A 14,622-nucleotide genomic window follows, 5' to 3' on the forward strand; every position below is an offset into this window, starting at 1 on the left:
ATAGCTAGTTAAGACTTTGGACTTGATTTCTTAGAACAAAAGTGTGTTCATGTGCTGAAACACAACCACTTTTAATACTGTATTTGTATTAAAACCAATGTGCCTTTACTGTACATTTATTATTAACCGGCCCTTGACTTCAGGAATATAGCTTTGCTGAAAGGAACATTTAGCCTTGTGTTTAGTTCCTGGTAATGGCTATCCACAATGCTTCAGGCATAGAGAGTAAGAGTCCTATGTGTTCATAGCAATGCTGTTCAAGAGGCTGAATTAATATGTGGCTGCTGGAATAATTAATTGTATGATCCAACATTGATATTATATGTACAAGGCAGAATTGCAATGATTTCTGATCCAATGTCAATTTGCATAACAGTATGTGGACAGACAGGTGATCACATTTCTATTTCCATCTGCACTGCAGAACAAGCCATGTATCCCTGACCAATACATTCAGCTGCATTTACACTCTTATCTGGATATAACTGTTTTTTGGACTGAAGTTTGTGTTTATTTCCAATGATAACATTGCTCACTGAATAAGAACCTTGTTTCCCTCAAATATAATAATATATGAGTTTAGAATTAATGATCACAAATTCTTCCATCATCCTAAAATATGCAATAAATACATCCCATGTGGCATGAGAGATAGACTGTATCTTTAAAGAAATTGTCTTAGAGCCAGTTCAAATATTGCTAAGTGGAGTGTTAGTTCAATTCATCTGTAGCTGATGAGGAATTTAGGCACAGGGAAATAGTCAGGTTGCAGCTTGGAAACATTAGTTATTGGGCTGCAGTTCCTAGAATTTCCTTGCCAACATGACCAGTGCTAACTGGGAGATTCTGGGAATTCTAGTCCAAAAAAGTTTTTTCTCCCGTAAGTTCTGGATGAGCTGACTGTTCTGCTGGGAGTCTAGGTACAGGGCAAATACAGTCATTCCTCCAGATCCGTGGATTTTGCATCGACAGATTCAAGCATCCACAGCTTGAAAATGTTCAGACAAACAAAAGAAATTCCAACCCCCCCTCCCAAACTTTGATTTTGCCATTTTATATAAAGGACACTATTTTATTATGTATTGTATATAATGAGACTTGAGCATCCACAAATTTTGCTATCCATGGGGGCTTCTGAAACCAAAGGCCAGTAGATACCAAAAGCCCACTGTACTTTAAAGCTAGACTCGTATTTAAACTTACTCTGGTTTAAGTCTCATTTTACACAGTGCAACCCATTTGCAGGATTGTGCTGTCAACACTTGTTCAGATTTGCAGTTTTAGTTTGCTGCAGTCTCCTAACTCTCTCAATTGCTCTCCCTCTTCCTTCAAGTTGCCTGCCATCTTACAGTAACCCCATGAATTTCATAGGGTTTTCTTAGGCAAGGAATATTTAGAGGTGGTTTTGCCAGTTCCTTCCTCTGAAATATAGCCTACAGCACCTGGTATTTGTTGGCAGTCTCCCACCAAGAATTAACCAGAGCTGATCTTGCTCAGCTTCCAATATCACACAGTCTGGTGCCTATACTGTATGTTGTATCCTCCATCCAAGAGCTTCTCTCCCCACCTGCATTTTTAAATAGAGGCTGGGCAAAGGTCAAAGCCCTAGGAGTCCTAGCTAATAAAATCACTTGTTTTCCTCCAATCCCACTTCACTCTAATAAATAGCCAGATGTAACTATGAGGGGGTAGCATAGCTCTTGTGTAGAACCAGAGAGGCTGCCTTCCACAAGATGCTAAAACCCTAATAATAAATACTTTCTTCTTACAAAGAGTTTAATAGCTGTGATAATACTTCCTTTCCAATTAATTCCAGTTCCACTTTTTGTTTGTTTTATCTATGTTTGTTTTATCTATAACCTAACAAGTAAGGCACCATAGCAAGTAAGGCACAACCTAGCTAGCAAGGGAATGAAGCACAGAAACTGGTAACCAACATGATCAAAAGTCTGGAATAACTGAGGAATAACTGAGAGAGCAGAGCTTGGGGAAAGAAAGGACTGTGAGGTGTCATGACAGCTATCTTTAAATATCTAAAGGGATGTCACATATAAGATGGAGACAGCTTGTTTTTGTTGTTCCAGAGACTAGAAGATGAATCAATGGATTCAAATTTTTAAAAAAGGGATTCCACATAAATATTACGAAGAACTTTTTTTCACTGTAAGAGCTGTTCAGTACTGGAACAGATTGCCTCAGAGGGTGATGGATTGTCCTTCTTTGGTGGTCTTTAAGTTAGATGGGTATCTTTTATGAGTACTTTAGTTGTATATTCCTACATGGCAGGGGGTTGGTTTTTTAGAAGTTCCGCTAAAATTTCACACACACACACACACACACACACCTCTTGCACTCATTGTCACACCCAAGCAGGAACACATAACGACACTTGTGTGCTTTGAAGTCATTTCTGACTTATGGTGACCTAAGGAAAACCTACCATGGGGATTTCTTTGCAAGATTTGTTCATAGGAATTTGCCTTTTCCTTCTTCTGAGGCTGAGAGAGTGTGACTTGCTCAGAGCAATCCAGTGGGCTTTCATGGCTGAGCAAGGATTCAAACACTGGCCTCCATAATCATAGCACTCAAACCACTACACCATACTGGTTCTAAGAGAAAATAATAGCCAGGCCCATATTCTGGAGTTTGGGAGGCTAGAACAATGGCCATGCTGGCAGATGGATTCTGAAAGTTAATGTCCAAAAAAGGTAGGTTTTCCAGGTTCTGGGATAGAGACTCATGTATGTGTGCATACAGGCACACATCTTCTCCCTCATCTACAGATACAATCAGTGACAGGGGATAGTCCAAGAGAAGCATCAGTCAGTGGGATACAAATAACTCCCACTGGTTGCTGTAGAATGCATGTGGGAGGAAGTCTGGACAGAACTGTTTGTATCTGACATTTATTGGAAAACAAAGATGAAACCTTGTAATAATGCCAGAGATTCAGTATGTTCAGACTCAATCTCTCTTCAAAGAATGTTAAGCAAAAAAGGATTTAGAACCAGATCCACTGGATTAAGGAGAAGAGTCAGGAGAATGAAAGAAATGCTTTTCTGATACATGGCAAGCTTCATATCCAGGTCTTAGGTAAGACAAGTGTTTTACAACTTAAATAGAAACTAAAATATGACGGCTCATAACCTTTACTGAAAGGTTAAAAACATTGCTTACGCCAGTTGAGATTTTAGGGTGAATGGGCCATAGCATAGTACTAAAGCACATGTTTTGCTATAAGTTCAATTATTCACATTGCTTTTATTCACATTTCAAAAAAGAGGTAGAAGTACTAAAAATCCTTTAAAAGATGCTGCCTGTGGGAGTACTTAATGTTCATCCAGCCAGACCAAGAGCTTAATACGAGATAAAGCAGTTTCACAATGTTGAGGAGCAGACCTGGGGAAAATTACTTTTTAAAAATCATGCTGGCTGGGGGATTATGGAGAAATAGCCCCCGAAGCTAATTGTTCCTCAGAGAGCACCTTGGAATTCTGGTCCTTAGTAGATTTGGTAAGGGCCACAGACTGGAGTTCTGATATCCTGTTCTAAGACGTAAGCTCCATTGAACAGAACAGAGCTTACTTCAAATGTGGAGAAGTATATTAGATTCATCTCTGTTCAAAAGGTACCTGTTCCTGTCTGATCTTGAAAGCTAAGCAGGATCAACCCTTGTTAAACAGTGGTGCATAGTATAAACTGTAACAGATTTTGAAAGGTCCTCAGGATGTCAGAACTGTCGATCAATCATATTATTTATACTGCATCTTTTCCTCAAGAAAGAGACTGAATGTGGCTCAAGAACTGTAATTTACAGGTTTTCATCTATCTGATAACTACATTTGTCATATATCTGTACATTGCACAAAAAATAAATAAATCATAAGCTCTCTTTACAACTATAAACTTATTTGTACAAGTGAAGCCATACCAAACCAGAACAGCATGAGCCAACAAAATATAGAATTGTTTTATCAAGGCAGCTGGGCAATGAGGGGGCATTAGGTACATGCTCTTCGGGATCCAATGAGGAGTGGAAGGAGTGGAAAAAATGGAGCTCAGTTTTTATATTCTTCACAGTAATCCCAAGTGCCTGAGATTGATTCCAGCACTCTCAATAAGCTTATTTGACTCTGGGCCATAAGTACATTGCATATCAGTACTCCAACACTTCAGTTCTGACAGCTTGGAAGTGTTACTTTCAAACAAAGATCATGTGGCTTGTAGAAAATATTCTCATTGTGGGCTGCTACAGTTTCCCTGGCCAAAGGTCTGAAAGAAGAACCTGAGGAACTCGTAAGCCATTTTGCTTTCTTTGTGTTTCACATCTGCATTTTGTGAGCAGCTCAAAACAAGAGGGAAAATGATCCAGTAAGGCCACAAACACAAGATCCTGATTGTACAAAAAACGGAATACAGTACCTATACTACTTTTAATATTTCACATTTAAATAATGAAAATAATTAATTATATAAAAGGCATACCCCTGGACCATTGTTTCATAGCATTTGCGTGCCTTCAAGTCATTTCTGATTTACAGTGACCCTAAGGCCTATCATGGGGGGTGTTTTTGGCAAGATTTGTTGAGAGTGGGTTTGCCTTCCTTTGAGGCAAGGTCACCCAGTGGGTTTCCATGGCTAAGTGGGTATCGAACCTTGGTCGCCAGTCACAGTCCAGCACTCAAATCGCTACAGCATATTGGCTCCCATATAGGACAACTCCGGTGGTCATGTGGCCAGCATGACTGCACCAAATGCTGTGGTCTTCCCACCAAATGCTGTTACCTATTTAGCTACTTGCATTTGCATGCTTTCAAACTACTAAGTTGGCAGAACCTAAGATGAGTGACAGGAGCTCATCCCATCATGCAGCATTCAGGCCTCAAACTACCAACCTTCCACTCTTCTGATCATCAGAACTGGCGTCTTAACCACGAAGCCACCGCATCCCACATATATATATTATACAGATGTATTATTTTTATACAACCTCATGTTTGCAATTTATTAGATAAATAAAGAGCAGTATGAAAAAATAATTTCAACTTATATTTTAAAATCCAAGGAACAACATCTTATAGTAAAGATGTAAATAAGGGCCAAACTATATATCACAGTAAGCCTTTGATGTTCCCAGATACATACAACGGTTTAAAGGTTAAACAATGCTTATGTAACTTCCATTCATTCAATAGGTTTACTCCTGGGACTAGCAATAGGATTTATACCATAACACTAACAATGGCATGGCAAGGAGAAGGGAGCAGATCAATATTTGTACAATGTTGTAGGAGGAGAGGAAATTTAATTCATTGTTCCCAATGTGGTCTAGAGCCTGACTGGAACTGCATAGGTACAGTTATTGATCACATCTCTGAAACTTGGCCCTGTACACACTGAGAGACTAGTCTTCTCTTCATCTCAGAAACAGTGCAACTATTTTTATACATCTCCATAAATAGTAACATGTGAATTTGTCTGTTTTCCAACAAGGGTGCAGTCTCCATGTTCTGATTTGCAATGCATGAGCAGTTTTTACCTTGAATGCACTCACCCACCCAATAATTGTCCACAGATACTTATTAACAAATGCTATGGGCTAGCTCACCATTTCAGTGTCCTTAATCTCTAATGAGTAGTGAGGAACGTAGTTATAACATCTGATCATTATCTATGACCACATCTTGGAAAAGTTACCTGTTTGGACTACATGTTGGCTGAAGTCTACACAAGTATGTTTCCCCTCAAATTCTGTTCTTAAGCCCAGAGTAAGAAACAGAGCAAGTGCCCACTCTTCCCATCAATGTGCTGGGAATGTGCAATGATGGAAGGGACACTAATTTTGCTGGTGTTCTGTTTGATAACATATTGTTATTATGTGACTTCAGGGTGATTCCAATTTATGATTTTCTTGGCAAGATTTATTTGGAGGATGTTTGCCATTGCCTTCCTGCAAGGCTGAGAGAGAGCAACTTGCTCAAGGTCAAGCTATGGGTTTCCATCTCTCAGAAGGGATTCGAACCCTGGTCTCTCAGAGCCCCACACTAATACCCAGACCACTACACCATACTGTCTCCCACTTGCTTGCATTCTTATTTATAACAGATATTGGATATGGAGCTCCTTTTAGATGCTCAACTTTTAAATACAGATTATATGCATATCTTAATCTTACATGAGGCACCCAGTGGTATTCCTTACAGATTGCTCATCAAATAAGGTGCTACTTAGTTTCAGTAATGAAACAGAGCAGTGGCATCACTAGAGTTGTTGTCACCCAGTGTAGTAGTTCATGGTATCACCAACCTCCTGGGATTAGGGTGCAGATGGGGAGGAGGTTCTCACCTTGGGGAACCCAGGATCCTGCACCTACTGTCCCTGCCCCACAGCTGAGATAGCAGTGATGGGACACTCACTGAACAAGAACAGTTATTTTAAAATTACAAAAGATCTCCAGCTTCAAGAAAAGAAGAAGGAGATTAACACACTGCTGTTTAATGGTGGGATAGAAGAATGATATTAACTCTAATGGCAAGATCCTACTACACAGCCTTGTAGCTGGGCAGTAGCTATCCTGTGGTGCTTCTGCCACAACCTTTAATGAATGGGAAAATCCCACAAATGACTGTCTGTCGCACCGTTAACCCGTTATTGAGGATTTGTGCAATAGGTCATCTTGGGGTAATTCGGTGATTGATGATCCCAAGTGCCGTGAGTAAATATTACTCCCGTCTCTCCCTATCCCTGAACATCCATAGCCATTCTACTTCCAGTGCTGAGAAAAGAAGTATTTAGTTTGTTTCTCAAAAGAGGTAGCCTTTTCTAAGTCTGCTTTTTTTTCTTTAAAAGATGTAATTATGCAACGTTAATGAGCTACCAAAATGGATTTCCGTGATGCAAAAAATAGTCTAACCACTAAGGAAGATTTATATATAAATTTATCTCACCAGGGGAAGCTTTCTTTCCATGGGGAAATGGAGTACTATAAAAAAAGTTTCCTGGACTGGTTTTCCATTGAACAAAACCACGCATATGTAAGTGAGTTTAATTTCAGATAGCTGATGAGTAAATCCTGAATGCAATGGTTGAACAGAACAGTGTGCAATAAAATTGGTTGCTGACCTGTTATTCATTAGCAATTATGTGGTTATGCAAAAAGAAGTGTTGCTGTTTCGGTTATTTAAAAAGCCACAATTATATCAGGAGTGAAGCTTTGTGCAATAATTTCCTTAATCACAGCAAAGAGCCCCTCACATGAGGACAATGGCAAAAAGGAGCCAAACAGATCCAAAGGAGACTCTGCAGGAGAAGGGAGCAGAATGAAAGGTTCATAGCTTTACCCCCATCTTCACCTCCTCCCAAAGGTAGCTGTGCATCAAGAAGAGTCCCCCCTTTCTTTCCACGTTAGGGGTCCTGGAACACTTCACTGCTGCCTTGTATCACCCCTTCTGATGGTGCACCTGATGTGATCTATGCCCCCCAATGACACTGCTGGAATAGAAGAATAGGACCGTCCCTACCATCGGGCACAGTGAGGCAGCTATGTCCTTAACTGGAGCATTATGAAAGGGCAATCTGTGGTCATTTTTTTAATTTACAAAGGCAAAGGGAGAAGTATTTCTTGGATTTTTCTGCTCCAGGCACAAAAGCAGCTTGACTGGCCTTGGTTACTAGTTACCATTTGTTGCTCAGTCTCAGGCAGCAAAACATCTTGGGCCAACCCTACAGTGCCATCTGGTGCAATGAATCAATGATGCAATGAATCTGCTGTAGACTTTTGTCCACATTATAAAGGAGTTATCCAAAATGTGAAATCTATTTTGGGGATATAGTTCAGCTCCTTTGCAGTCTGGATTAAAACCAGAGCAGATTTTCCCTTCCACTAACATGGAAACCACCACCAATAGAAAAATATACAAAGTCAAGACATTTGTCCACCTTGCCCAGTTTCATCTAGTTTCACTAAAGAGGCTCTCCCAGTTTCCAGACAAAGGATGTTCCCTGTCACCTGCTGCTTAATCCTTTTCACTGGATACAGAAGAAACTGATTTTGGGACCTACTGCATGCAAAACATGTGAGTTAAAATTGAGGTGTATTCCATCCCTTGCTGTTTTCATCTCCTTGCTAACTCTGTTACCGTTAGCAGAGAATGAAAAAGTGAAGATTCAGTATATTGGCTCCCATGATGCCTCTAACTGTTGTTCTTAATTATTGGGCAGATCCACATGAGTTTAGGCGGTGCATTAAATACTTCAATCATTCTAGTCTGTTTAGCAGTTTAAAGATAAAAAAATGTAGCCCTTTGAATATATAGTACAGATTTTTTAAAATGTGCAACAATGTGATCATAAGAGCTGTCAGTTCCAAATAATAGTGTGGTCACCACCTTCTACACAGTTGAAGTTTCTGGATTCTTTTCAGAGGCAGTTTACTATAGAACATATAATAGATATCTAGCCAGGATGTTATCAGAGCAAAGATAACTATGGCCAGATCATCTCTCTCCAAAAAAGGACTCAACTGACACAGCAACTGAAGTTGTGAAAGGCACTATAAACTATTAAAATCACTTCCATATCCTTCAACATTGTTGCATCTAACAGACTGTGCCCCACACAATCCTAAACTTGTTTATAAAAATGTGCAAGCTATAGAACATCTCAAATACTTCTTTGTTTGACAAGTACTTTACCAACCAAAAAAGTATGAGCTTATATAGACTGTACTTTTTGGGGTGGTGGTGGTGGTTGTCTCTCTTCTAGTCCACTGTTGTTGCCAAACATCTACTTAGGATTTCTAAATCCACATTTCATTTCTGATGAAAAGGAGCATCCTCCATATCTTGATGGAAACCAGTTCCACAACTCCAAGATGTTTCATGTAGATCTTAAATGGTGTAAATCAGTTTTTTAAAAAATAAAATAAAATGTTAACACCTTAACATAAATGTCATGACAATGAACTGCAGCCTCCTAGAAATATCTTTTAGAATTGCCTGAAAAGTAGAGGCAGAGTAACTACTGTATTTCTAAAATACTAAACGACAGTGCCTTCACCACCTGTCCAATTCATAAAATCCAGAAGAATACCATAACAGAGGTCCAGAAATATCAAACAGGAAAACATACCAGATATCATTCTCCTAATGCAGATAATCTTGTACAGGCATAGAAATTGTATGGCACTCAAGCTGTATTTGAACTGCAACTCTTAGCAGCTTTAACCAAGCACAGCCAATGGTGAGGACTACTGGGAGTTGTAGTCCAACAACATGTGGCTGACTGTATGATTCCCACCCCTAATAAGGAGTTTATCACACGAAGGAGATTGGGAGTTTATTCTGTGAATATCCTCCCAAAATTGCGTAATTACACAAAATGATTTAACATGACGTCGCACCAAACCCGGCGTTAAAGTGGTCACAAAGAAGCATTAATGCACATTTTTTTACTTTTGGGATTTCAGCGACAATGCATTTCTGATATCACTTTATTTGCGCAATTGTGTGTGATAATCTGCGCAATTACTCACCATTTTCACTTTATTTGCGGGATGCTTTAATTAGCCCCAGTGTGATAAATTATGCCCAAAGCCATCTGTTTTCATAACCAGGCTGGAACCTAGACTGAAATAACTGCCAAAATCAGTATCTTTTAGGAATGTCTGGAACTGAGGCCCAAACCATCTGCTTATCCTCTTGAAGCTGTTACAATTTGGGGATTGCACTAAAATAAACTGTGATGTGGTTAAGATCTTGTTCATATTAATATTACACCTTAGCACAACATGTCTACTGAATACATTGTTACTATTTACTCAATTAGCCTGAGTTCACACCAATGTTACATCTACCGCTCAATCTACTTTTGTATGTCTTAAAGCAATATTCAAGTACCAATAGAATACTTTTGTCATTGTTTCAGCACTTATTTACTACCCAGAAATATATATCCTCCTACATTGAAAAATGTTGTTACATTACACGAGTATAATATGCATGTGTATGTGCAAATGAGTTCTGAGATGAGTATGAGTAGAAAACCACACACTAATACAGATCAGAACTTGGGATAGTTGCCTTAATGGAGTTCAACTCCTAGAATCCTCTTAGCTCAGTGGCCATGCTGGCTATGGGATTTTAGGAGCTGTGGCCCAAAGCAACATTACCGAGCTCTGATATGGATGCAAACTGTAGGACTACATCCCCACCTCATATCTCTTTTGTTCTGTAAAACAAGTGGACAGAGCACAAAGATAGAAGTTTTACCTTATACACATTGATGGGAATATCTATAATGATATAGATGAGGTCTCCCATTGCCAGGCTGGCTATCAGTGTATTGGGGCCATTCCTCATACACTTGTTCTGATAAATAATCCGTAGCAGAGTTACATTTCCAACAATCCCAATGATGAAGACTGCACAGGATATTACAGTATTGATGTATTTGAAAGTTGCATCAGTTCTAGCACTATGTAAGCATGCTGTTAAGTTCGGTGGGCTGGTAGCGTAGACTTTGCTTATTCCAGTGATATCTTTTCCAAAGTCAGTCAAGTTTGAATTGTGTCTGTCTGCTTGATCACTGATAACAGATCCAGTTACTAGCAGTGCCAAGACCATCCTGAAATGAAATGCTTCCATTTTCACTTCCAGAAACCAATATGATCTGTATTGTAGTATTATCAGGTCTTACTCTTTTTTTTAACCTACAAAGAAGAACAAAAATATTTAAGTTGCAACATCATCTCACAAACTGAAACAAATATTTATACATTTTGATTTTAAAAGAGATTTTTCCTTCCAGTTTGAAAATCAAATAATTAGCATTTTTATCTTAGGTCCAATCCACACGGCAGAAATAATCGCCTTGGGTCCCAACTTGGGAGAAAGGTGGGATAAAAATAAAATACAATAAATAATACAGTTTGACACTGATTTTCCTGCCTGGCTCAGTGCTAGGGAATTCTGGGAACTGTAATTTTGTGAGACATTTAGTCTTCTCTGCCAGAGTGCTTTGATATCACAATAAACTACAATTCCCAGGATTCCCTAGCTCTGAGTGAGGGCAATTAAAGTGGTGTCAAACTGGATTATTTCTGCAGTGTGGATTGGACATTAGTTAGTTAGCATCTGAACTGAAAGAAAACTTGTTATGTTATTTATTTGCAATGCATACTCATCATATCTATAAAAATGTCAGGAACTAGGTCAGTAAATATAAAATAAAATATAGTGCGCCCTCGCCTTATGCAGAGGATTTGTTCTGGACCCCTGCACATAAGGCAAATTCCGCCTTTGTTCAAGCCCCATGTGGCCCCGCAGAGTATGCCCCATTCACTATATTAGGGCTCACCATCTGCGTGACCTCAAGTCCGCGTATGGTGAGACCGTGGCATACAGCATGGGTGCGCTAAAACATCATTGAAATAATTGCAGTAATCAAATGTAAAAAACAAAACAAAGCCAAGAGCAGATCCCTCCCAAACCACAGAAGCAGACAGAATTAACTTAAAAGTACTATTCTTGATGCAAATACATCTGAGGAAGTAGACTGAAGTCTAGGAAAGCTCATGCTGCCAACTTCCGTCTTTCAGTTAGTCTCAAAGGTGCTGCAAGATTTCTCTACAAACTGATTGTACACAAATCTTTGAATCCTACCATCCTCACTGTTTATGTGTAGAAAGCAAATTGAATTGATTTCAATAAAGACATATTTCTGGATAAGTGTGATTAGAGTCATGGAAAGAAAAAAAAATCAGAGATGTGAAATATATATGAGGCATATTCAGTGCTGAAAAATAAATACGTCAGGAAAGTCAGCAAGATTACTTTCTTTAAAAGCCAAGGGTAATTTCTCCCCCTCCTCCCTTTTTACAGGAATGTCTGAGTCTCCTTCCTCCAGAAGTAACAGTTAGTCACACACCAAAGTAATAAAATGACTACACACCAACAAGATAAAGCTTAACGTTCTGATCAGAGTCATGCAAAGAGAGGGATTCTATTCCTTTGTGAGGATACAGATCCGTTAAACTGTAAGAAAAAGTCACAGAATTCCCATGCCAATGGCATTCTTGGCTCTTAAGGAGCTGAAATATCTCCTAAGCATAAACCATCTAAAGTTGCCAGAGTGAAAACTGGAGAAAGCTCCTACACCTTGAGTGGTTGTTTCTCTCTCTCTCTGTGTGTGTTGTATACAAGTGTGCCTTCAAGTTGCCACAACCAACTACAGTGCCCAGAATCCCATAGCACTGAGCCAGAGCAGTTAAAGTGGTATCAAGCCGGACCATTCCTGCAGTGCAGATGCTGTGGTCTAGTCAGATCTTGCTATTCTCCTTTTCCTCTTACTTTCTGACAAAGCAAAGAAAGAGCCCTTGGATGGGAGTGAGAACTCCTGCCTGCTTTCCCCTGCCTTTTTAACCCTTCTCCCCAAAACAACCAATGCCAAGAAATAAAGAGACCAAAGGGAGAGAGAGGGGAGAGGCTGCTCTGTCTTTTAAAAGCAGCTCTGGAAAAGAAAGAAAGAAAGAAAGAAAGAAAGAAAGAAAGAAAGAGAAAACAGAGGGAGCCTTTCTTCCTCCCTTCTCCTTCTCCACAGAAGGAGCATCTCCCCAAAAAAGGTCTGAAGTCTTCCCGCCCTTCTTTCCCGCGCAGACAAAACAAAAACGTCCTCTTGGCAAGGAAGACCCCTCGGAGGAGACTTTGGGGGTGTCCTTTGAAGGGCCTTTTGGGGGTCTCCCCTTTGCATTTTAAGGGGCCTTTTGAAGGGTTATTTGAGTGGGTCTCCTCTTTGCAAGGAGGACTCCCTCCAAGGGCATTTTGAGGGATTCCTTTGAGAAAGGGATGGGTCCTCTTTGCATGGAGGACCCCTGAAATGGCACTTTGAGGAGGTGTCCCTCGAAAGGGCCTTTGCAAAGAGGACTCCTCCAGCTGCATTTTAAGGGGTCTTTGAAGAGTCCTTTGAAGGACGGCTCCTCTTTGCAAAGAGGACCCCCTCTGAGTTGGGGGGGGTTCCTTTGAAAAGTCCTTTGAGGGATGGGTCCTCTTTGCAAGGAAGGCCCCTGAAATGGCCCTTTGAGGGGGGCGTCCTTCGAAGGGCCCTCTGAGGGGGTTCCTTTTTGCAAGGAGGACCCCTCCAACTGCATTTTAAGGGGACTTTAACGAGTCCTTTGAGCTGGGCTCCCCTTTGCAAGGACGGCCTCCTCTGAGGGCATTTTGAGGGAGGGGGGTCCTGTGAGTTGGGGTCCCCTTTGCAAGGAGGAGGACTTCTTCTGGGGGCATTTTGAGGGGGTTCCTCTTTGCAAGGCGGAGCCCTGTCGTGGCCATTGGAGGGGGCGTCCTTGGAAAGGTCCATTGGGGGGAGGCTCCTCTTTGCCAGGAACAGGGGGGGGGGGTCCCCTACCGTCGTGTGTCAGGAGGGCTTCCTGCTGGCGCCCCTCAATCCCCGCCGCCGCCGCCGGTGTCCCTCGGAGGCCCTCTGGTCTGGGGGGCTCTCCTTCCTTGCCTTGCCTTGGCGTCCAGAGCCAGAGAGCAGCCCTCCTCTCCTCCTCTCCCCAAACCCTCTGTCCCGCTTTCTGAAAGAGGGAGGAAGGCAACCTCCCCTCCAGCCCCAAGGTCCGATGCGAAACCAGGGGGAAAGAGAGGAGAGACCCCTCAGACAGCAGCCTCTCCTCCCCTTCCCTCCAAAAAGGGGGCAGCAAAGTCCTTTAACTAGTTCTTCCCCAGGAAGGGCTGGCCTCAGTCCCTTCAGGAAAAGAAGGGGATGAAGTAGTAGTCCTCTTCTTCTTCTTCTTCTTCTTCTTCTTCTTTAGTAGCAGTTGTATCATTTATTTATCTAGCACCATCCATGGCCAGGCTGACCAGGCGTCCTCCTTCTGCCAGGACATGTCCTACATCTTAACCTTCCTTCCAGGAGGAATTCCAAAACGTCCTCCATTTTGCTCATGGCCAGGGTGATGATGGGGCGTCCTCCTTTTCCAGAACATGCCCTCCCTCCATTTCAACCATTTCTACCCAGGAGGAATTTCAGAACCTCTTCCATTTTGCATGGATTTATGTTGACATTGGTGCTTTTCGCTTTTGTTTTGGTAATCGCCTACATTTTTTTCTTGAATGTCCTACATTTTGAGGTGCCTTCTCCTCCATTGCTGTTAGGACATCTGATCACCCTGTTGTTGTTGTTGTTGTTGTTGTTTCATGTGCCTTCAAGTCTTTTTCCAACTTATGGCCACCCTAACGCAAACCTATCATGGGTTTTTGTGGCAAGTTTCTTCAGAAAGGGTTCCTCTGAGGCTGAGAGAGTGTGACTTGCCCAAGGTCACCCAGTGGGTTTCCACAGCTGAGCAGGATTCAAACCCTGGCTTCCAGAGTCCTAATCAAGTGCTCAAACCACTACACCATGCTATACGTGGCGCTTTACATGCAGAATAAAACAACTATTTCAACAATTGTTATTGTATGCCTTGAAGTCATTTATGACTCATGGTGACCCTAAGGCAGGAGTACAACAGAGAGAGAATGAGTCTATAACATTGTAATTTGGGGCTATTTTCTCATTACTATCAAAAGCAGCATTTTTTAACTTTAAAAAAGTTCCCCCATATTTTTTGCTGCTGTTCTTGAC

General features: G+C 41.1%; 1 protein-coding gene across 1 annotated transcript in view; it reads right to left on the reverse strand.

Annotated features, from left to right (window-relative positions):
* The window catches only part of EDNRA (endothelin receptor type A), a 32,341-nt gene extending 18,695 nt beyond the window's left edge, over nucleotides 1-13,646 (reverse strand). The window contains exons 1-2 of the mRNA XM_089525722.1: nucleotides 13,402-13,646; nucleotides 10,269-10,708 (exon numbers count right to left, since the gene is read on the reverse strand). Of these exons, the coding sequence (XP_089381848.1) occupies nucleotides 10,269-10,643 (375 nt within the window). The 5' untranslated portion in view covers nucleotides 10,644-10,708; nucleotides 13,402-13,646. The remainder of the gene's footprint in view (nucleotides 1-10,268; nucleotides 10,709-13,401) is intronic.
* Between the last annotated feature and the right edge of the window lie 976 nt (nucleotides 13,647-14,622).

Source organism: Sceloporus occidentalis, unplaced genomic scaffold (assembly GCF_023333645.1).
Source record: "Sceloporus occidentalis isolate IW3139 unplaced genomic scaffold, rSceOcc1.0.p SCAF_5, whole genome shotgun sequence".
NCBI lineage: Eukaryota > Metazoa > Chordata > Lepidosauria > Squamata > Phrynosomatidae > Sceloporus > Sceloporus occidentalis.